This window comes from Sander lucioperca, chromosome 3, assembly GCF_008315115.2.
Source record: "Sander lucioperca isolate FBNREF2018 chromosome 3, SLUC_FBN_1.2, whole genome shotgun sequence".
Lineage (NCBI taxonomy): Eukaryota > Metazoa > Chordata > Actinopteri > Perciformes > Percidae > Sander > Sander lucioperca.
In genome coordinates, this window is record NC_050175.1 from 36,396,008 (window position 1) to 36,420,774 (window position 24,767).

A 24,767-nucleotide genomic window follows, 5' to 3' on the forward strand; every position below is an offset into this window, starting at 1 on the left:
GTTCAGCTACCCAGACATTTCGGGTACCTGGGAGGAGGAAATGTGAAGAGTTTTCTGGAGCACTGATCCCCAGGCTTTTTCCACCCTGCCCTTCTCTGAGGTAACATGATGATGAATCCATGTTAGCAGGTTTTTTTTCAGCGGTTAAACCTCTCAGGATCAACAAAAGTACCTTTCAGAGAGCCATTTAGAATGAGGAACAAGCTAAAAGCATGAGTAGAAAAGTGAACTACTTGCAAAGTCTGTGTTTCCATCATTAGGAGTCAGAAGTGAGCGTCAGCATATTTTGTTTTACATGTTTCCTGAGCTGAGATTACAGTTTGAAGAGGGGAACTTTTGTCATATTAAAAACATCTAACTTGGGCTCAAAAGCTCAGGAGAGTCTATAACTTTTCTCATCAGTTAACTTGAGGAAAAAAAGTTTGACATATATATGCAGTACTTTATATATAAAGTATATATAAATGATATACCTCAATCATCAGTAACAAGTTGGCAGAATTGGACAAGCAATTCCAAGGGCCTGCATCCATACAGTGCAGTACTGTCAATACAGTAAATAGTCTCAAAGGTGGAACATGGGACCATAGAAACATTGTCTGATAAACAGTAGTACATTACAGTAAAGGTAGTACATGGGACCATAGAAACAGTGTCTGATAAACAGTAGTACATTACAGTAAAGGTAGTACATGGGACCATAGAAACAGTGTCTGGTAAACAGTAGTACATTACAGTAAAGAAGGATGATGAAATATTACATCCATAGATAATGTAGTCTAATTGGTTCATGCTCCACACTAATTGGTGACAATGAATCTCGTTATCTTGAAACTTTCATGATCTAAACATGGAATATTGTTTGTCTGTTTCCATACAACTATGCATTAAGAGTAATGTAACAGTTACCGATCATTTTGAGCAGTATCAATTGATAGTTCGATCATTGTAATGAAATGAATAGACCAAAGTGCCAAAGTGATTGTAAAAAACTGTATTTGAGAAAATGTTTGAAAATGACAACCTCCTTATCAAAATGAAGCCTGGTGAAGACATTCAGTCTCCCAGCCTGTTTGGATCTTTTCTTCCATGTGACCTCCCTTGTCACTTCGAGTTGCCACGTTACGGCTGTGAAAAGCCTGGAATAGTTCAGACATTATTGATTTTTTTCTCTTCTCTCCCTGTCTTAAGCGGCAATCAATGGCTTTGTATCTCCCTCTGACAAAGACAGAAACTTCAGATTGCAATTGATTTAAGTCCCAGTAGTATGTAAGATACTACAAAGATGTAATAGTTCATCAGTTTGTTATGTAACATGAAACTAATTGTGCCCCTTGTCCAACAATACTGTGTGCAGGTTGACACTAATCCTGAATCAGCTAAAGGGGCTGATGTCACTTTGTGTGGCTAGTATCAAAACATACATACTAGTCGGTTACAAGCTTGGATCAACGGAAGAACATTTCCAGGATAAAGCCTGACAGCAGAATTAAGGAGACAAAGTATAAAAGTGCCAAAATCCTCATAAGGAGGCAGGTTTTGGGTGGTGGATGAGTCAGGAGACCAGGGTTCGTGTCCTGTTCATAAATTAAAGTAAACAGCAAGTTTTTCTTTTTTTTTTAACTTTACAGAAACTGAGCTACGTCACGTTCTGCATCACGTGTATAACCGGAAGTGAACATCTGATTTGAACCAAAACCACAATCTTTTTCTAAACTTCACTAATTAGTTTTGGTAACCAAATAGTCTTTGTGCCTGAACCTAACCAAACAGTGACAGTTTCACAACGTTAACGTGTCTCAAACCGTGACCATTACATTCTCTCTTTAGATATGAGGAGAGAAAACGCTCGTGTGGGTCGTATTAGAGGGTAGGAATAAACTACCTAAATTGTTGGTGGGTTTGGAGGACTTGTTGGTTCCATCATAGAGATAAATGCAACAACAAAAATCATATAGAAAAATTAATATCATATTATTTATCAAAGACAAACTCCAAAACCTTCTAATGCCAGTGTGATCTGTTAAGCAATATTATGTGTGTGTGTGTGTGTGTGTGTGTGTGTGTGTGTGTGTGTGTCTGTGTCTGTGTGTGTGTGTGTGTGTGTGTGTGTGTGTGTGTGTGTCTGTGTCTGTGTCTGTGTCTGTGTGTGTGTGTGTGTGTGTGCGTGTGTGTGTTTCTGTTGGTGTGCCCTTGTGTATTTGTGCATAAGTGTGTTTTCAGCACATGTCTTTGCATTCCTGGAAACACACACACACACACACACACACACACACACACACACACACACACACACACACACACACACACACACACACACACGTGCAGAGAAGCAGCAGAGATGAGAGAAATTCTTATCATTGCTGCAAAAACTGTCACCAAACTGTTTCTCTACACTGCAATTACAGAAGCGAGAACAGCGTGCATTATTTAAGGACAAATGTAAGCAGTGTAGGCAGACAGAAGCAGAAAAGTCCCGAACCCACAACCCTTAATTACTTCACAGTGACGCACAAGAGTGCCTCTGAAGGACGCCGGGCTGGCTGACAGAGTGAACTTGTCCAAGTGTATGTTATTTACCGATCCAGTGAACTCAGAGCTGCGCCTTTTGTCCCGGGGGTTCAAAAGGAAAAGGGCGGAGTAAGGTACTTCTCCTCATGAATACGTTATTATTCAAAGCAATGCCATTATTATTCCGCTTCTTTGATAGTCTGCTCTTTAATATTCTTTTCTCTCAGTTCATAAAAGTTGAAATATTAAGCCCAGTGAGGGAAGATCAAAGCTGCTTCATCATCCCTTTAACACGCTTGAAATGTTCTGCATCATGACAGACAGTTTAAAAACGGACTTCTGCAGCCCACGCTGGAAATATCTTGTGTTTTCAGAGTACTGGGCAGCCTTTAAGGGGCTTAGCATTAGAATGTAATGGTAGGAACTGACAGGATTTTGTATTAATCATCTCTTCCACCCACACAGGTTTGATGCTTTTTTTTGTTTCTCTCTGCGTGTTAATGATGCAGATTGTGTTGAATAAACCAGGAGAGTTTAAAGAGGGTGTAGAGAAGGGAAAAGTATATATGTGACAGATCAAGTGAAGGGATTCATTGTGACAGGAGGCAATCAGCAGCTGCTTGAGCGCCTAAATTGTGCCGGGGGGGTTTCTGCAAAGCTGGTTGAGAGCAAATAAAGAAAAAGTGAGGAAATGAAAGAGGTCAGAAAAGTTGTTCGGGCATGTTATGAAATCTAAAATTAGGATTTCATTTTAGAATGACCCGCACTGTTTGGACTATAGGACGTTAGAAGCCTGATTCGTTCTTTACACTGGCTTCCTGTCCCTCAAAGAATTGATTTCAAAATACTTTTGCTGGTTTATAAATCACTAAACGGTTTAGGGCCAAAATAGATTTCTGATCTGCTACTACACTATGAACCACCCAGACCTCTCAGGTCGTCTGGGACAGGTCTGCTTGTTGTCCCCAGAGTCAGAACTAAACAGGGGGAAGCAGCATTTAGTTTTTATGCTCCACATATCTGGAACAAACTCCCAGAAAACTGCAGGTCTGCCGCAACTCTCGGTTCTTTTAAATCAAGGCTGAAGACCTTTCTTTTTGATGTTGCCTTTCTTTAAATAATTGTTCACCTCTTATACGGCACTGTAACTTTTATTATCGTATTTTATCTGTTTTTATATCTGTTTTGTTATTGAAGTTACATTGTTGAAAATTGGAACTGTATGACAATCGATGTAAGCATATAATGAGAATTAAAAAGTCCAGTGTGACTGTGACTGTAAACCAACTGTATACTATTGTCTACACTGCACTATATTTCTTGTCCTGTCTATGCACCACCTGTCTATACCTGTCTACTGTATACTTCGTATATTGCATTGTACTTTTCTGCTCTTTTTGCACTTCTGGTTGGATGCAAACTGCATTTCGTTGTCTTTGTACTTGTACTCTGCGCAAAAAGTTTAATCTAATCTAATCTAACTGGCCGTTCTGGGAACGGCAAGGATTTTTGGTGGATTACGTGTACATGGCAACGGCTTATACATTGTCCCATACTAGCGTCATAAAATCTTGTATTTTCTGTTTTTATATGTATTTGCTATTGTTTTTAACTGCTCTGTAATGTTTTATGTAAAGCACTTTGAATTGCCCTGTTGCTGAAATGTGCTAAATAAAGCTGCCTTGCCTTGCCTTGCCTTGCCTTTCACTGCCTTTCACTCGGGTCTGATTTGATAATGATAATTTAATAATTTGATAACTCTTTAAGGTCATTGATACAGAAAATCAATCAGTAAATCAGTCAGATAATTCTGGGCATGGTGTGAACAGAGGAGCTGCCTCCTGCTGAGTTAAACACACCTTAATTACACCTGGACGTACAGCTCATTGACCCTTGAAGGCTCTGATTTATCTGCAATAATCATCATCAACCTTACAGGCAGCTCGCTCAAAGTTGTACACTGAGTCTTGTTTTTTTTCTTTAAATCATGCTATTAATTCTTTCTTTTATAAATTGTCTTATTTTCTGTTTTATTTGTTTAATATGTTTATGCTTTTATGGTTTATGTTAAGCACTTTTAATTGCCTTTGTGTATGAAATAAACTTGCTTTGCCTTGTTTAAAAGATAAGAAAAGACAAACTGGTACCACGTTCTAATAAGTTTATAAGTTGTAGCTAATGGCTTTGTCAGTAAATAATGTATGAGTGCTTTGTAGATCAGTTATTAGCTGTTAGGAAGAAAACATTTTGGTTGCACAGTTGTGAAAAATCCTTTTGATTAATTTGATCCTCACCTGCTGGAAAATGGCTGCAGAGACTCTGGACTTAAATCGATTCTTTAACAACATATTAACAAGCATGTTTAAATGGATTACAAACAGGTATACCAGCTTTGTCACTAAATAGAAAGAATCATAGGTGTAATTTACAATAATCAATAATCAAAACGGGACAGTGCAACCGCCCCAAATAAAAAATAAAAAATAAAATAAAACTATTATAATTTCCTTTACATAAATAAAGACATATGTGCTATAAATCGATGCAGAAAAGGCACAAATTGTTGCAGAAAAATTTCCCAGAATGCAGAAAATGAAGTGTTTGACGCTCTAAATTTCAATGTTGAACCCAAAGTTACACCCTTGGAAAGAATAAATATCAGCCAAATGGAATCTCACATCTCATAAGCCAAAACATATTCTTATTAATGTCTTATAACTAATCTATAAAGCAGCAAAATTGAGCAGAAAAACATTATGCATGTTGAGTGAAATTATTACATCATCTACCAAACACAGTCAAACTGCAACAAAGTGAAATCACTAACCAACAGGTGTAAGATCAACACATACAGCATTTACAGTGTGTTCTAACACATGCAGCCTAAAATGATAATAGTAAATGCTTTGTGAAGAGTTTATGTTACAGTATGTCCATGCACCTGATATGTCCATGTACTATAGAGATGTCCTCTGGGAGAAGTTTTCTGAAGAAGAATTCATTTAAAGACCCCCTACAGACACATTTTAAAGTACGTAAAAATACTATACGCGATGATTAATATTTTGTCCAACATGACATGCCCACAAAAACGTAATAAATAGGCTCGGAAGGAACTTGTTTTGGTGGAACATGTGTACGTTTAAAAGTTAAGCAAATTTTCCGGCGGCAACAGATCAATCCCAGAAGTGGAACGTCAAGAATATAGACTACACACTCACTGACAGTCCGCTCTGCGCTGAATGTTTCATGATTTTTTTCTGACTTTTGCATATTAGACAACAATTTGATTTCCAATCTGTGATATACTGTACGTAATGTAGCTTGCCCAGGTTATGTTTGAATCTCAGATGTTAGGCAAGTGCCCAGACATCTCCCTCTTCAGGAGAGAAATGTGAATCATCTCTAGTTACAAACTTTGCACAGATACGAGCCAGTATAGTCTTTATCAGACATTGTAGGGGATGTAAACATATGAAAAGAGGAGGGGATGTTTAACTTAATGAATGTGGCACACAGTATGTTGTGCAGTTTGAGACGGAGGAAGATCCCATGAAAGCGCTCCACACCGACGACAGTTACATCGATGACTCACTCAGTCATTAAATTAGATGCGACAGCCACCTGTGGATTCGAATTCAGAGAGCAGGGTCGTGTTTTAAAGACATGGCTTTATATCTCAGCAGTACAGTAATGATGCTCATTAATCATGGTCTTATTCCACACAGATGACTTGAGACTCGAGATACAGCAATTATTGATGAGTCACCACAGGAATTAACACCCGACCCTGATGGTTCTTCGCTGCCGGAGCCAACTGGTACGCCATCTAATGACCAATCAAAAACCAGCACTGAAGAAGACATACTTGGGTTTCTGTGTGTGTGTGTGAGAGAGAGAGAGAGAGAGAGAGAGAGAGAGAGAGATACAGAATAGCTCTGACGTAATCCTCTTATATCTCCTCATCTTCCTTCCTTCCGTCCGCCTCAACTCTCCATTTGAGGTGTTTTCCGGAAAGGACATGCTCTTTGCTAACAAGACAGCTCAGCAGCAGTCGTATTGGTGTTTGTGTGTAATTAAGGCCAGGCTGTGCAGATAGATGCCTCACTGCCACTGAAAGGAGATCCCCCCCCCCCCCCCTGTCAGTCTGCCCTCTCTTTTCTTTACTGCTCTCTTCCCTTGATGTAAAACTCCTAATTTACCCAAACGAGATCTCAAACTGCTTCTCATAAAAACAATACAGATGTAGACCGGGGAGTAATTATGCTCCAGAGATGTACTGTTGCAACTAGAGATGCAAAGATGAATCGATTAATTGATAAGTTGTCAACTATTGAATTAGTCGCCAACTATTTGTAAAAATCGATTAGTCGGTAATTTTTTAGAATCAGAAAACTCTGAATAAAAAAAACAGCAAAGTAAGTGACACTTACGTGGACTTTGCCTTGGTATTTGGTGCATACACAAACAAACATATTGAACATTAAAAAGAATAAACAATAAATACCGAAAGAGAAACAAATATATACAAAATAGCTGTTTAGCATAGAAAAAGGAGGCCGAATGGGATAAAATATGTATTAAGTGCAGTAGGCAGATGTATAGCCCAGGATGGAGGTTAGTGCAAAGTGTAGTGTTCTGATTCCAACTTCTTAAATGTGAATATTTTCTAATTTCGTCACTCCTCTGACAATAAACGGAATATATTTGAGCTGTGGACAAAACAAGACATTTCTGGCATTTTATAGACCAAACAACTAATCGAATTACCAAGAAAATAATCTACAGATTAATCAACAATAAAAATAACGACTTAGTTGCAGCCCTAGCTGTACCTTAACAGAAGAAAATATATTATATAATCACAATCTATTACTATAAGGAAGGAAATCAGCTGGACCATAATCCTCATTCTATTACCTTTACCTGAGCAAATGACGACTCTCATAACACCACCTACTCTCACTTATGTTACATGGCATGATTGGATAAATCTTTTGGACATGCGGGTGGGAAAAAGCGCGGCAGTCAAGCCGAAAGCAAGCAGGCTATTTTTAACTTTGGAAACATTTTGGAGATAAGAGACCATGATATGAGGTTTTTTTCTGATACCACCAGAGAAAAGGGGCAGAGTGCCATCATGGACCAGGCTGGGGGAAAAACCCAACATTTGAAAAGATAAAAAAGAAGAGGAAATGAGAACTCCAGAAGCATGCACATAACTAATACACACACAGAGACTCACACGTATACACACACCTTGATTAGATGCCTCTTGAACTAATAGCTATTGGAGATATCGGGTAAAAAAGAACTCATTAGCGGGCAGGGTGACACAGGGCAGCGTTTAAGCTGATTAACCTGATGGGGAAACCACAGACAAATTGAAGGAAAATCCTGAATAAGTGAGTGCAGTCGATTCCATAGAGGACACACAGCGGATCACTGCATTGGTTCGCTCAGTATGAAAATGATGTGAATCATATGCTTTGGTCTTCACATTCCCCAGCTCCAAACCTACTCCTGTGGGAGATTTTGGAGTGGCTAAGACAGCACTTTCCACCGCCAACATCAAAACACCAAAAGAAGGAATATTTTGGAAGAATGCTGTTCCGTTCTCCAGTAGAGTTCAGACACTTTGAGAAGATATGACAAGGATCTTTGAAGCTGTTCTGGAGACTTACTAAGAAACTTAATGTTTTTTTTCTTTTTTAATTAGTCTCCCATCTGTATCTTACATAACAGAACAGATCATTTTTTTTACCATGATGGATTTTGATACCATGCTGTGGAAGATTAAAAAGCAAAGGATAAAGATAAGATGACACTTCATTTATCCCGAGATAAGTTGCTGTGCAGCAGTTGCAATACAAAGCAGGAAGAGTGCAAATATAAGAGTCTAACAACAATGATGCTTGGATCAGGCAGTCTGGTCTCACAGAATTCCGTGAAATGATCACGAACTGTTAACAGCGCATTATGTGGTGGTGGCACGGAACATGGGAAAATTCTGTGTGGCCACCACGGAAAACAATGCCAACGTAAAGTCAATGAGAAGATGACGTAGCATTAGGAGCGACTATGGTAGCGAGTAGCATGAAAGCCCGAAAATCCGCATAGGGAGGTTGGTTGGAGTGGTGGATGGGTCAAACAACACAGGACTTTCACCATGGAGCCTGGGGCTTGTGTCCCACGTGTCACGTTTCCTAAATCCAACCGTTGCTTTCTTCTTTCACTAAACCCAACCGTCCCGTTCTTTTTCTGAACCTAATCGTCCCGTTATTCTTTCACTAAACCCAACCGTCCCGTTCTTTTTCTGAACCTAATCGTCCCGTTATTCTTTCACTAAACCCAACCGTCCCGTTCTTTTTCTGAACCTAATCGTCCCATTATTCTTTCACTAAACCCAACCGTCCCGTTCCTTTTCTGAACCTAATCGTCCCGTTATTCTTTCACTAAACCCAACCGTCCCGTTCTTTTTCTGAACCTAATCGTCCCATTATTCTTTCACTAAACCCAACCGTCCCGTTCTTTTTCTGAACCTAATCGTCCCGTTATTCTTTCACTAAACCCAACCGTCCCGTTCTTTTTCTGAACCTAATCGTCCCGTTATTCTTTCACTAAACCCAACCGTCCCGTTCTTTTTCTGAACCTAATCGCCCCGTTATTCTTTCACTAAACCCAACCGTCCCGTTCTTTTTCTGAACCTAATCGTCCTGTTATTCTTTTCCTAAACCCAACCGTCCCGTTGTTGTCCCGCCCACCCACGACCTTTTCCTTAACTTAAGGGGCCGTGTTCATTTCATGGAATTCTTCTGTGGGCCCATCACGGTATTTTCGGTAATTCAATGAAACTGCCACAGATTTTGAGTTAAGGGGCCGTGTTCATGTCACGGAATTCTGTGAGGTTGATCAGGTCAAGTCCATTTTATTTGCATGACCCAAAATCACAGATTTGCCTCAGGGTCTTTTACAACAAACAAGAGGAGTCAAAGGGTACAGATGACCACGGCCCAGGCTTGGTGAGAGGGGGGGCCCATGCAAAGGTCTATGGTTGAACGTCTAAAACGGGATCAAGTCGCTGACAATACAAGTTATATGTATTTACATGATAAATAAATGTATTGTTATCATTAAAACACATTTCAACTTGCAGCCTTGCCTTTACTTGCTTTTGTTTTAAAGTGCTTTCAGAGGCTCCGGAGCAAAATTCATTAATTAACAACTTATTAATAAGCATGTATTAATGATTACCAACATGTATTACTGCTTTGTTACCAAATAGAAAGAATAAACAACAGCCAAAGGGAATCTCCCTTCATTCAGGGAATATCCCTTCTAAGCCAAAACATATACTCTTATTATTATCTTACAACTAGTCTCGCTTTGCCAGACCTTCCTCAACAGCGCTGCGGAGGAGGGTCTGGCTACTCCACACAGCATTCTGGGATGGGAGAAAAACGTGCTCTGGTTTATTGGCATTTCTTTAAACCAATCACAATCGCCTTGGGCGGTGCTTAATGTTCGGAAAGGGCCAAGGTGCCTTTGCGAAAGAGCCCCGGGAAGGAACTTGTTTTGGTGGAACGTGTACGTTTAAAAGTTGTTTTAGTCGTGCGACAGAAAACTCAGATTGGACAGATAGTCTAGCTAGCTGTCTGGATTTACCCTGCAGAGATGCACCTGAACAATCCCGGAAGTGGAACGTTGTGGATATAGACTTAACTTTTAACTGATCTATAAAGCTTTAGTTTATAATAGAGCCATTAGTTTATAAACCCTTTATAAAGGGTGCCTTATTAGTTATTAGACAGTGATACAGATAAACTTTATTGGTCTCCCATTGAGAACAAAAACATAAGTTAAGATAAGAATCATTATTGTCATTGCACATCAGGTATACAATGAAATCGCAGTGCTTCTAATGCATGTTGAGTAAAATTATTATTATTATTTTTATTATTATCTACCAAACACAGTCAATCTGCAACAAAGTGAAGTCACAATCCAATCCAACAGGTGTAAGATCAACACATACAGCATATACAGTGTGTTTTGACACATTGGCAGATTTAGTTACTACATTCTTTGTTAGTAGTTTAATTTACAGCATATCCATGCATCTGATATGTCCATGAACTATAGAGATATCCTCTGGGAGCAGTCTTCTGCAGGAAAAATTACTCAACGTCAAACTACCGGCAACTTTTAGATGTTGCATGTGCATAGACAAAAATAAACAGTAAAATTACACTACTGAGAAAAAATAATGACAGTTAATAGAGTGCTACCACATAGTATATGAAGAAGATGGATCTGGGAAGATATTTCCAGGTTCCATCAAAATTATGAGTAAGTGCAGAGCAAAAAACGTTCAAAATGATATGCGACTTTGTTGTTCTGAAGCCGCCTCCTCAGCTCCGTGTCACGTCACATATACCCAACACATCTGTTATTGCTGTTTTTCCTTCCTGCTGTTTGCTGTCAACAGTACATTCTTCTCTATCAGCAGAGCAACAGGTGGGCTACACCTGCTGTCAGGAGATAACTGAATCTGGATCCTCACAGAGACACACGGAATACCCAAGTGGGTAAAAGCCAACAAATTCAACTATCAGGGGTTATAAATGATTATTTGTTTAAACCTACATTGTCTAATTTCTTTAGTTGATTCTTAGCAAAAACCCCTTTGTTCTTTCACAAATATGTGCTCATTCATGTGTAATTACTTCCACCAACTAATCAAAGTATTCTCGTAAGCGTAGAATCTGCCATTTAGAATCATTCAGAATACATACCAGCGAGTCGCTCGAATGACGGCCGCCATGTTGCGCCTCCATCTTTAAAATACATTAGCCAAAGAGGGACATACCTCTGTCTTTCGCCCTTTTACACTCAGTGGCACCGTGATGAATGCCAGGGAGAGATTACTCACCAGGGAAGTGAAAAAGAGAATTAAAACGACAACGCAACAGGCAAAGCAACAAGACCAAAGTTAATATTGTATAAGTGGCTAGAACAGTCAGGCTACAATTTCACCTCTAGATCTGAGAAATTCTTACACAATGTAGCTTTAAGTTAGTTGCTGTCAATGAAGTTTTATCTTTTGCGGATATTTGAGCTTTATTATTTTGATGCAAATGGCCAGATCACAGTAGTTTTACATGTGGACATCTTTCACATCCTCCACATCTTTTGGATGTATTTTTCAACACTGTTAGTAAAGGGTCAGCAGGGTGGCTTTAACCAGTAAACAGGAACTTGGAAAGTCTGTATCAGATATGCGGCTCCATCTGCATGGAAGCATTTACAACTTGAAGTTGATACTCTGCTGTCTCTTGGTTGTTTCTCTCACAGAGGGCATAATTAAAGGTGCAGTAGGTAAGACTTATAAAACTAACTTTCTGTCGTATTTGCTGAAACTGACCCTATGTTCCAGTAGAACTACATGAAGCAGGTCATTTAAAAAAAAAAAACATCCAGCTCCTCTGGCACCATCTACAGCCTGTAGTGTGATTTGCAGAAATCCACAGCTCCCTGTTCAGATGCACCAATCAGGGTCAGAGGGGGGGTGTCTAACTGCGTGTCAATCACTGCTCATGCACACACATTCATTCTCCCTTGTGGGGGGAGGGGCTTAGGAGACCGTTTTGGGCTTTAGCAGAAAGGGTGGAGGGACTGAGAAGTTGTTGATAGGGATGTCCAGATCCGATCACGTGATCGGAAATCGGGCCCGATCACGTGGTTTCAGACTCGATCGGAATTGGACGTTACCTCCCGATCAGGACTCGGATATATATGTATATATATTGTCATTATTTTTTAACACATCTATAGTTATGCGGTGGCACAGAGTTAGACCCTTTTGACTCCAGAAATAGCAACGCGTGCAGCATGACATCACTTTGTTGCAGAGACGCTATTGGTTAAATGCCGGCAAAGTAGAACACGGAAGCAGCTTGAAGCGGAAAGCGCGAGTATGTCTGCGGTCTGGAGGTATTATAAAGTTGAATTATTATAGAAGTATCGGATCGGGACTCGGTATCGGTAGATACTCAAAATCAAATGACTCGGACTCGGACTCGAGGGCAAAAAAACCTGATCGGGACATCCCTAGTTGTTGATGTTCAAATGTTTTGGCTAAGTCCTAGATCTTCACAATCCTACCTACAGCTCCTTTAATCTTATATAATATATTTGAATCTTCTGTCCTGGGCCTTTCTGTGTGGAGGTTTCATAGTATTTCTGTGCCTGCATTGGTTTCTTCTGGGTTAATGCAAGTTAGGTTACATGGAAACTTTAGCAAATTGTATTTTTCTTTGCCAATATACTGTATCTCCTGTGGGGTCCAGCACAAAACGTTTCTCGGATGTGCTTTGTTTTGTTCCTCCAGGTAAATGGAAACTCTAAAATTGGCTGTAGATAAAAAAATTGTGAATTCTTTGTTAGAAAATTGTTAGAAAATTGTAAACTCTGCAAAGGTGTAAAAGAGGGCGCTTGTTCCTCTACGTGTCTTTCTGAATGTTGATAAAAAAAATTGAATTAATCATTTTTCCCCAGGATATCCAGACAGTTAGAGTCAATGTCCTTTATTTGGTGAACGGTGTCCAATTATTTATCATAAAGATGTGAGTGTCTGGGGACGTTTCTGAGAACTGTCCTCACTGATTTTCAAGGTGGAATAGCTTTGCTATAATCATTTTTGCTAAAAAATGGAAGAACCAAACATCATGGTAAATTAGTGGCAAAGAAGGAGAGCTGTCTTTTCCAGTTTTTGTTTTTTTTTAAAGCTGCACTAGTCAATATTTAATATTAACAATGGGTAAAAACAAAATGGTAACACTTTACCTGAAGGTGTCTAAATAAGGGTGACATGACACTGTCATGAACACATGAACCCTAACCCTAACTCTAACCCTAACTTGTCATGACAATAACCGAATGACACTTAAAGGAACACGCCGACTTATTGGGACTTTAGCTTATTCACTGTAACCCCCAGAGTTAGATTAGTCCATACATACCCTTCTCATCTCCGTGCGTGCTGTAACACTGTCTGACGCCCCCAGCATTAGCTTAGCCTAGCACAGATCATGCAGGTAACTGGTTCCAACTAGCCGACTGCTCCGAATAAGTGACAAAATAACGGCAACATGTTCCTATTTACATGTTTTGAGTATAGTCACAGCGTGTACAAATAATAAGGTCACATGAGACACAGCCATCTTCTAAGTATACTAAGTGGGAACTATATTCTGAGAAAGTGGAAGCAGTGCTACTTGGGCGGAGTGATTAGCGCAACACCGAAAAGCACAGTTACTTCCATCAACAAAACCAATGTGAATAGCTAGTTAGTAGCCAACGTGACTGGTGATCATGGCATTATTTGTACACCCTGTGACTATACAAACCAGTATTTTGGTTTAATCTCATGGCTGTTATAAGCGAATAAAACTCAGATAAACCCAGTGTACACTACAGTAACATTTTCTATCCTGGGGTAGCTTTTCTGTTTTTTTTCCGTTTTTATATTTCTTGGGGAAGAAAAAAAAAAAGAAATAGAATGGATTTGTACTTTCAGGAATCCCATTTCCCGGGATTAAATCCTACTGCTTTGCACCGAACACCAGACAGACAAAGTTAGAGACTAGCTTGAGATTAAAGTGGAGAAAGAGCCCAATCTTTTTTCTCAGGAGTTGGTAGAGACCAAAACAGAGCTAAAAGGAGAGTAGCCTAAATATTGGACTTAGATTCATCAGTACACGAGAAACGCCACTCCAAATGAATGCTAATGTTGCTCTGTGTCTGCTCGATGTGTGAACAGGGAACTGTTAGTTAACCCATTTGCCATAACGTCTTTACAAGGTGATAATAAGTCAATGTTACAGCTTGTTGCACTGACTCAAAAAAGACAATGTTGTGCACATCCATGTAGTGAAAAAGTAAATGTTTAAAGAAGGTAAAGTCTGCACAACAGCTTAATGGTCCAGGAAAAATACTTTAATACTGCAAATAAGTCACACAACATTTCGGTCTACAATTTGGCCTTCTTCAGGTGTATTTGATTGCAGTGACCCATGACACATCACATGGTCAGAGGTCATGTGATGTGCGAAAACTAAACATACATTAAAATACAATTCAGACATAGATGTACATACTAATACTATTTGGATTGGGCAAGTAAGATGACAAAATAATGACCTCACTGTTGCATGCATGTAGTTGTTTCAGACTAACGGACTCCAGCGGGTGTGACTCTCATAAATACAATTCAAATTCCTAGCACAACAATTTCAATCAACAATCAATCAACATTTATTTATATAGCACTTTACAGCAACCAGCAGGTATCCAAAGATACATCAGAAACCAAGAATAAAACAACATATCATACAATAAAAAGAATGAAACACAAAAAACAGTCAAATCAGAAAAGGTTACATAGAAATAGCAGGAGGAGAGGGAAATTATCACACCACTACTACGTATTAAAAGCCATTCTAAACAAATAGGTTTTGAGTTTGGATCTAAAAAGAGCTACATCTGTAATATCAGGGGGTAACTTGTTCCAGAGTCTCAGGGCAGCAACTGCAAAAGCCTGATCACCCCCCCACCGTTTATACCTTGACCTTGGGACTTCTAAAACCAGTTGATTTGAAGACCGCAATGACCGGTTGTGCTCACGTAGGGTTAAAATCTCAGAGAAATACTCCGGGGCCAGGCCATTTAAGGCCTTGAAAACAAACAATAAAATCTTAAAATCAATTCTAAAACGCACAGGGAGCCAATGTAGGGTGTAGAGAATGGGAGTGATGTGTGCACATCGAGCTGTATTTGTTAAAAAGAGAGCAGCAGCATTTTGCACAAGTTGAAGTCGTGAGATGGAGGTTTGATTCAAACCAACATAAAGAGCATTACAGTAATCCAACCTTGAACTAAAAAAGCATGAAACACCTTTTCTAGATCATACCTGTTAAGGAAGGGCTTAACTTTAGCTAGGAGACAAAGCTGGAAAAAGCTAATTTTAACAACATTGCTGATATGCTTGTCAGATTTCATGTTGCAATCAAAAGTAACCCCCAAATTTTAGACAGCTGGCTTAAAGTATGAAGACAGTGCTCCCAAACTCAAAGCTGGACTGTTTGGCATGCATGAAGTACTGAAGATGATACACTCAGTTTTAGCTTCGTTCAAGTTAAGAAAGTTTTGTGAAAGCCGCAACTTAATATCATTAAAGTGCCCATAATATGAAAAAAACTGGGATTTGGGGTATTATTTTGTGTCTTTGGTGCTTCCACACGCATACAAACTTGGAAAAAAAACATCCATGCTGTTTTGAGTGAGATACGGGTTTCTGTATATAACCTGCCTTCAGTCTCCGGGTGAGCTGTTCAAAATCTGCAGGCCTTTCTACATCACTAGCCGAAACGAGGGGGGTAACCGCTAACCGCGGTTAGTCCCCTCGTTCTCAATGGCAAAACACTGCTACAACACATACAAGTTCAACATAATCTACAAAAGAACTACTTCCATGTCCCTGTTCTGCAGGTATTCCACGCAAAGTTGGAAGTGCGCCCTCGTTTAGAAGAAGTCTCTCAGCTAATCCTGCCTCGTACTAACTGAAGTTAGAGAAACAGCTAGCTAGCTTATGTGATCTTACCTAGCTACTGCGCATGTGCAATTTGCAACAAAGATGGTACCGAAGTGCGATGTCTCACTCTGTAGCTAAATTAGAGACCTGAACACAGGGTGAAAAGAGGAGCTGCAACAATGTACAGTGCAACAAAAATATTGTGTTTTTTGAAAATTAAACCATGTAAACCTATTCTGGTACAACCTCAAAATACAATTATGAACCTGAAAATGAGCATAATATTGGGCACTTTAATACAACTAAGCAGTGCAACTTAGTGCAACACTGTCATTTGGTTTCATAGGCAAATAAATTTGCAAATCATCTGCATAACAATGAAATGACAGGTTTTGCTTTCCTATAATAGCCCCTAAAGGCAACAGATACAAGGAAAACAGGAGAAATTTAAGATGGCTACAGCTTGTTGTGCTGCCACCCAAGTGGCCAAACAATCAGTGACTGCAGGTTTCAAACTGGAGAAACAGATTTGAAAAAACTATTTTTTTTTTACATGCTCCGTTTGTTCAACCGGTTTGTAATTCTAGGGTTGTTGTGATTTTTGTCTAACGACCAAGTCGACCAAACTATATTTCAAATTACACTTATTAGAGTTTTGAGTCAGCCCAGTCTAAATATAATCTGTTTTCCTAAAAGGTTGTTATTCATGCAATCTGAGAGCAGTTTGGAGCAAAATCACCTAATGTCCTCAACGAACTCTACACCAAAACCACCAGAGCAACAAATCAGAGCAGGGAAGTGTCTCCTGCAAAACTTTCATGGGTATCGTTACAAAAACTAATGAAGCCGTGGTTGTGAATGAAATAGCCAGGTTGTTGTGAATGAAATGATAAATTGGAGTCACAGTCGTTAAAAGTGGGGAGGGAGAAACATGAGTCATGCAGCCTCGAGCACACAATCAAAGCTTCCTGCTCCTACGTCTCCGTCTCTGCTGATGGACCCGAAACAGGCGGCTCTGATTAGGATCAATGCGGTGAACAGGGATAACGCAAGCACAGGATTAAGCATACACTATCTATACAGCAGCAGTCATTTGTCCATCCATATTGTGTGTGTGAACACTCATCCTCTGCATTGATAAAGTGGTTGCATAAGAGGTGAAATGATATCATATTGTGGCTGCTGGGTACATGATTAGTGAGATAAACATAGAGTGAAAGTATTTATCGGGTTAGACATATTTTTCTTTTTCACAGTAAACTGTTGCAGTGTTACTCATTATTAGACGTGTAAAGTTATACCTGTTTGCTTTGCAGGGTTGTTTATCTCTGATATGAAGTTCAAAGCAATTATACCTTTAATTTACAGGTTAATTAGGATGCTATTAGAGTTTTAGTACACATGCAAGCACACACAATTAGATACTTGTTTAGTCATTCAGCATGAGGCTTTATGTACAACAACATTTTGTTAGGTGAAACAACAACAAAATGTGATTCTTCATATCCTGTGTGTTACGAATGAGATGACCTGCTACACAAATGACTTCAGTGGTTTAAAAAAATAAATCACCATTTCCCATCCAATCACAACTTGATTAACAACACAGCTGGTAATCAAACAGTAGTTTGTCCATTTGGCCCTCAGTCCCTGCACAAAAGATAAAAAGTGAATTCTTAAAGCTGAAACAACTTTCAAAGGGATGAACCTGACTTTTTATATGGGTGGGGGGGATTCATCGCTGCTTTGACAGAATAACATGGGGGTTGAACGCCAGCGTTGTTTGGTTTTTCTTGATCATTTACAGCATAAAAGGACGGAATGAGTCACCACGTTTAAATGCAGCAGAGGCTGCAAATGCCATTTTGAGGTTATAATGGCAAAGTCATACATTGCAAGTTACTGCTGATCTACATGGAATACTAAACAAAGCAATGCTCTCAGACTGGCTGTGTGACTGAAACACATCACTGCTCTTATTTAAAGTCGGCTCCTTGAGGCTGTAATCCAATACAGATGTTCAATCAAGTGTTTGTTCTGACTAAAGAATATATGACAACAATCTTATGGCAGACACCAAAATATAATTCCCTAATTGTCTTAATGCTTATAGGCTAAATATGATCATATAGCCTATATAACTCATTAGAATTATACACAACTTCATAGAAATACGTTTTAAACCCTCCATTCTCCATCCAAGTAACGAGTAATCCATTACTTTATGTTATTGCTGCTGTTGCTGTTGTTGACTTTTTGAGGCATATTTTCCCCAGCAACTTTTACGGGATGACTCACCCAAGGCAGCTTTTACGCATGACAAAAAGAAAAAAAAAATCAAAGGATAAGGTGGAGCGAGCAAATGGCAGGAGTCAGATAAAAAGGTGTTGTTGCGAGGGGGAGCGACTAGGCTATCTGAGACGTGGAAAGGAGCACATGCTGCCGCGCATTGGGACCATGCAGACCACCTCCAGGATGCTCAGCGGCGCGCTCCTTTGCGCGCTGCTGCTGCTCTCCAGCACCGCTGGAGCCCAAGTGTTGGACACCGAGTCCGAAGAGGAGCTGAGCCCCAGAGCACTGCGGGACTTCTACCCAAAAGGTCCGAACCTGACCAGCGAGAAGCAGCTGGTAAGCTTTACTTCACTTCTGCTGCGCGGCATGCATTTAAAAACACGATGCAACTTTAGATCTTTTCGCAAAAACCAACAAAAAAAACAAGTTTTATTATTTTATCAAATTGTAATATATATATATATATATATATATATATATATATATATATATATATATATATGTTGTGTTGATTATTTTAGTCAATGTGGATACCAAGTCTTAACTCAAGTCTCTAACCACATTACATTTAGTAAACCAAACTCAATTCAGAAATGCACGCATTTAAGATTTATATTTCTATTTGTCATAAAACATGTGTCCTGTGCAGATAATGACGTTTGACTTTTGTGTAATTTAATTTGTGTCATTTTAAACAAAATATGCAACTGTTATAACTACATTGCATTAGGCTTTATAACAAAAGTAGGCTATTTATTTTATTTGTACACTCCTTTTGCATTTCGGTTAATCAGCTACTTGTTTGACACTTTATTCTATTTGTACAGTATGTCCCTTGCTACAATAACAAAGGCACATGCATTGAGCACTTTTTTCTTTACTGTTGTTTTGATCCGTGTCCAGCTCGGAGCTCTCCACGAAGTTCTTGAAAAGCTGCAGGCTAAACGACTGCCTTTATGGGAAAAGAAATTTGGCCAAGTCCCAACGGTATGTTTTCAAAAAAACAAAAAAAACATTGTATTGATTGGTATTGTATAGATGCATGTCGCAACAGGGAGAAATGAATCAATCCTCTGGTTCCTCCTCAGTGTGATATCGGGGAGCAGTGCGCCGTGAGGAAAGGCGCTCGGATCGGCAAGATGTGCGACTGTCCCCGGGGAGCTTTCTGCAACTTTTTCCTGCTGAAGTGCTTATGAGCCTCGCCGGATCTGAATGTAGCATTGAGATGGGGAGTTAAAGAAAATCACTCGATTCCTTTGTAATTATAGTCATATTTTTTATGATACAGCTGAGGAGCAGGTGGGGTGACTGCCCAAAACTTACGAAAAAGAGTAGGATATATTTTAAAAGTAAACTATATTATATCACAAAACCACAAGGATATTACCGTGATGATGAGGATACCATAAAGAACCATGAAGTTAAATATTCAGAACCACTTTATGTCCGTAGGAAAACCACAGGATTATTGTTGTGATGTAACCCACAATGGACCACATACACACTGTAAAGTCTTAACAGCAATATTATGGGAACATTACCTATAGTGATTCTTCATCTGGGCAAATCCAAACTCTATACTGTCTTTTGAACTTGAACTATTTTGTTTCGGATGAATGTTTGTGTATAAAATCATGAAAATATTATTATGAATAAACATCATTGTTGTTTTGTACAGCAGTGGAGTGACCGCATCTTCTTTTTTATGTGAAAACACCACAGACCAATGCGCTTGGAATCACTTATGTAATGCGCATCAGGGGCGGAGCCAGACGTAGGAAACATTCGGGGCTCAGCCCAAACCAGAGGGGTCCAGGGGGAATGCTCTGTATTTTTCAAGCCATTTGATAATAGAATGTCTAAAAATCTGTACGTCATTTGGGAGAAAAGAAACACAACAGTTGCCAAGGAAGTAAAAGAATCATCCTGTAGAGCCGACATCCTGTTTTGTGTCTTCTTGTTCTCCAACTGTGTTCATCATTCTGAACCCCCCACCCCCACCCCCACCAGGCTCTTGGTGAGCGGCCATCTGCCGCGGTTGGGACAAAGATACAGATATACAGAAATATGATTCAAAATATTTATAGCAATGGATGGAGATGTTTCCCCAGTAACAGAACTTTTGCTCTATTGATTTGCCGATCCAGTCAGAGAGACGGAGGGGAAATGATTAAAGTAAGTAGATTCTAGTTAAAGTTATTTTAAAACCCCAAAAGATTTTGGGCTTTTGAGAAAACGTTCGAGGCTGGAGCGCCAGAAGCCAACCCCCCCCCCCTCTCCGCTCCGCCCCTGATGCGCATGTTTTCTGTTTGAAGATAATGTTATGGAGCTCAGTCAATATTTGAACAACGACATGGATGTGACTGCGATCTGTGACGTCACACGTCTGAGGGGGGCTGCCAGGCTGCTCCATTGTCAATAACAAGAGGAGGGGGGGGGGCTTCTTCCGCTGCAGAGGAAGCAGTTAGGAACCAGAGAGTGACTGTCACATCTCAGTCTGTCACACTGAGCCTCCCGGTCACTGATGGAGCAGCTCCAGGCTGTTGATCACATCATGTACATGAAGGAAGATTAAAATGCAGCACATGTATTTAGATTCAGACTGGCCTAAAACTAACATTACAACCTATATTTGATTCATGGCACATTCCACAGTGGTGGAATTACTCAAGTACTTTAAGCAGGCCAACAAAATTAAGGTTGTACTTTACTTGAGTATTTTTCATTTTATGCACACTTTATACTTCTCCTTCACTACATCTCACAGCTTTAACTTTTCAGATGACCCCCTTTTCATTTTTTCACCCCCTTCCTGTCCGGTGAAAACAATGTATCTCCAGATGTGTTAATGTTGAATGTTTGTGATAAACTGAAGGATGACGTGTTCCTTTATGTGTTGAGAAAATTCTCCTCCTTCTTAAGCTAAATAAAGTCTCTGGGATCAGCTGGGAAATGCATCGTCACAAAGCTGAAAACAGAGATGTGTTTCTGACACCATGAAAAGTTTTAAAACTTATTAGAGATACGTGGTTCTCACAGGACAGCGGCGCTACAAACATATGATGATCTTATAGACCATGATGCATTGCTGTAGATTAAACTAGCCGTTATAGTATATAAAGGAGTTAAAATGAGCACAACCTTAAACATCTACAGCAGTAAAATGCAACATACACATTAATGCAGCAGGAATATTAATCCAGGAACATCAGATAGAAGAGGAAAACACTGAGAGGGAACATTTGACTGCACAATACTTTTACTTTAAGTACTTAAAGTACATTTTGCTGATAATACTTACATGTTTTACATAAGGAAGGTTTTGAATGCAGGACTTTAACTTGGAATAGTGGAGTATTTTCACTGTGTGTATTAGTACTTTTAAAGGAATTGAATCCTTCTTCCATCCCTTCTGTGTATCCCTCTGTCCTCATGTTACATTGAGCTGTTTACTTCTTGTCATAGAGTATTATCATTTGTGGCACACAGACTGAAACTATAAACCTTTCAGGAATCAACTAATAAACACCTATCACCATACCTGAACATTTGTTGATTGAAATTATTGCCTTAATTTCCCTCTAATAATATTTTCCTTGACTTTGTTCTCACTGATGTCTTGGCTTTGGTTTTGACTTGACATTTCGAGCCCTTTGTGTTTTTTGCAGCCTGGGCAGCATCCTCATATTCCACATCACTGTGCTCATCTCGTATCCACCCTTCCGCTATGCTACCTGTCAGCTGTCATCAATAATGCAGAGGAGACAAGTACAAAATGTTGACTTAGTCCCTTCTTGCTTGGCAGTGTGTGTGTGTACACCTGGGATGTGTGTGTTTATGTACACTTGGGATGTGTGTGGTCACCATTCGGGAAGTCAACATTAAGGCAGACTGTAGTTTGCAGTTTGTGCTGATCAAACTAATCACACGTTTCCCTGTTTGTTCCATTATTTCCTGGGAAAACTATCATTAATATTTCACTAGTCTCACTTTGCCAGACCTTCCTCCACAGCGCTGCGGAGGAAGGTCTGGCTAGTCCACACAGCATTCCGTGATGGGAGAAAAACGTGCTCTGGTTTATTGGTATTTCTTTAAACCAATCACAATCGTCTTGGGCAGCGCTAAGCTCCGATGAGGCAAAATAGCCTCGAGAACGAACTTGTTTTGGTGGAACATGTGTACATTCAAAAGTTGTTTTAGTCGTGCAACAGAAAACTCAGATTGGACATAGTCTAGCTAGCTGTCTGGATTTACCCTGCAGAGATCTGAGGAGCAGTTAACTATAGTCCTCACAAATCCACCGGAGTTTAAATTCCAACACAAAAAAAGCAGAAGGTAACGAACCTCCCGCCGAAAAGAGGAACATACGGCGTAATTTCCGCTGGCAACAGACCAATCCCGGAAGTGAAACGTCGTGGATATAGACTAATATTTCACTGACAGTTTTTTTTTGTGATTGACATTTTTGACAATGGATTTTAGAAAGACATATGAATATACACAGACATAAAACAAGAAGTAAAGGACAATACACCTATATAACTAAATACATCAGGCTTTAACTAGTGAAGAAATCAAAAAACTAAAAAATAACAGTACACTGACAGATTTTTCAGGTAAAAACGTGACTCCAATCTTGGCCATTTCTTCCATGTTTTAAATTCAACGGAAGGATTGAATGCACAGATTGACACCTCTCCACTTTCAGAAACCATTGAAAGCATTCATGGTGGTTGGTCTGACAAAAAGACTGTTTATCTTGGTTCCTGAAGCAGCAATACTTTCTCCAGACAGCTAGGATTTGTTATTGATTCCTCAAGGGAATTACTTCCAATTCCAATAGAGATTGCATGTGTGGATAAGGGCACACAGTGTGATAGTCCAAACCTGCAGCAGTCGCCCATCGGGAGAAACGTTTGTTTGCGCATGATAATTAGACAGAGAAGTAAAGAATGACAGATAGACATGATGATAGAAACACCGACAGACTGAGAGAGAGAAAGCGGCAGACGGTGATTGAGAGTGTGATGGATGGAGATACAGAGCAGGTGACAAATGATACAGTCTGAAATAGAGATTGCTCCCGGAGAAGGACATATTTGGCTGTAAACCGCTCAATACATCAACACCAGACAATGCTTGAGGCAGTGAAGTTGATTGATAATGTCTGAACACTCACAGGGGCGTAAATACAGTATAGACAGCGCAGGCAGTGCAGTTGAACTGGGGCCTGTGGGGTGGACAGAGCAGCGAGAGTGAGAGGGACTTGCGAGTGATTCAGATCACCACCTCTCACCTGTGTTCAAAGAACTCATATTAAAGCTATAGTGCGAATCTTCGCAAAATGAACATAGGGGTTAAAAACACATGTGTACCGAGTCGACCGTTCTCTGGGATATGTTTTCATGCTAATCGAATGTGACCAGTTTTAGCGCAAACCGCTAATTAGCTTATAACGCTAGTCGTCGGGGCACGGGTAAAGTAAAAATAATTCTATTTCTATACCACTAACAAGGCTCAAAATATCACCACACTTCAACGGTAGCATAATGAGGATCCCTACATGTAAACCAAAGCATTGAGAACTTTCTAAGTGTACAGACAGTTTATTAAAAAGATAGTTTATAAAGACAGTAGCGTTCACGTATACAAGCAGGCGCCATCTTGGGAAACCAGTCACGACCAGTCGAACGACGAACGGCGTGCTTGAGCTATGTTACTGGTTACTGGTTGCACGGCGTTCGCCGTTCGACTGGTCACGAAGTGGAAGTGTGGTGCTATTTTGAGCCTTGTTAGTGGTATAGAAATAGCGATTTATTTTTACTTTACCTGTGTTGTTAACCCCTAGGTTCAGGAACGTCTGTTACATTCAAGCCATTGCCAAATGAGTTGCTACAAAGCTAATTAAGCCTATCAGCTCCTCAAAACCCTCTCCTTATTTTTCAGTATGGCTATGTTTACTTAATGGTGTAGTCCGGTGACTTTCACGCACAGAAGCTCGAGGGATGCGTTTTACGTCACAGCTGAGAAAGCACAACAGTAGGGTTCAGCTTTGGAGACAAAGAGGTCTGCTGCAACAGGTGAAGGCATGGCTGAAAACCTGAAGCGCCCACGTCATGTTTCATTCAGCGATTGTACTGCTAAGAAAAGACCTACACGTTCAGCAGAAGAAAAAAAAGAAAGTGACTGATGAACCATTGATGTGGCTTTTCGTAGTTGGAGAGCACTCAAAAAAGAAAAGGGACTGAGGTCAGACAGGGATGTCGTCTTACTGCTCTTGAATAGGTTACTTATTAGGAGTAGGAATTATTGCTTTTTCATTTACTCAACCATGTGGATGTGCCAACAGTGTTGATGTCATTACTTACACTAC

General features: G+C 39.8%; 1 protein-coding gene and 1 long non-coding RNA gene across 2 annotated transcripts; both read left to right on the forward strand.

Moving 5' to 3' along the window:
* The first annotated feature begins 910 nt into the window (after nucleotides 1-910).
* LOC118494742 lies at nucleotides 911-20,379 on the forward strand. Its single transcript, XR_004896914.1, has 3 exons — nucleotides 911-924; nucleotides 5,491-5,492; nucleotides 20,280-20,379. It is a non-coding gene; the product is annotated as an uncharacterized LOC118494742 (long non-coding RNA).
* LOC116067303 (cocaine- and amphetamine-regulated transcript protein) lies at nucleotides 18,455-20,079 on the forward strand. Its single transcript, XM_031323720.2, has 3 exons — nucleotides 18,455-18,730; nucleotides 19,298-19,381; nucleotides 19,483-20,079. Exons 1-3 carry the CDS (start codon nucleotides 18,539-18,541, stop codon nucleotides 19,588-19,590), a joined length of 384 nt encoding a protein of 127 aa, XP_031179580.1. The 5' UTR covers nucleotides 18,455-18,538; the 3' UTR covers nucleotides 19,591-20,079.
* Nucleotides 20,380-24,767: the final 4,388 nt, after the last annotated feature.

Bases quoted from the DNA above. Each gene is read 5' to 3' on its own strand.
- LOC116067303 (XM_031323720.2), top strand. From the start codon at position 18,539: ATGCTGCCGCGCATTGGGACCATGCAGACCACCTCCAGGATGCTCAGC. The intron at 18,731-19,297 runs GTAAGCTTTACT...ATCCGTGTCCAG, and splicing joins TGACCAGCGAGAAGCAGCTG to CTCGGAGCTCTCCACGAAGT. The intron at 19,382-19,482 runs GTATGTTTTCAA...GTTCCTCCTCAG, and splicing joins AATTTGGCCAAGTCCCAACG to TGTGATATCGGGGAGCAGTG.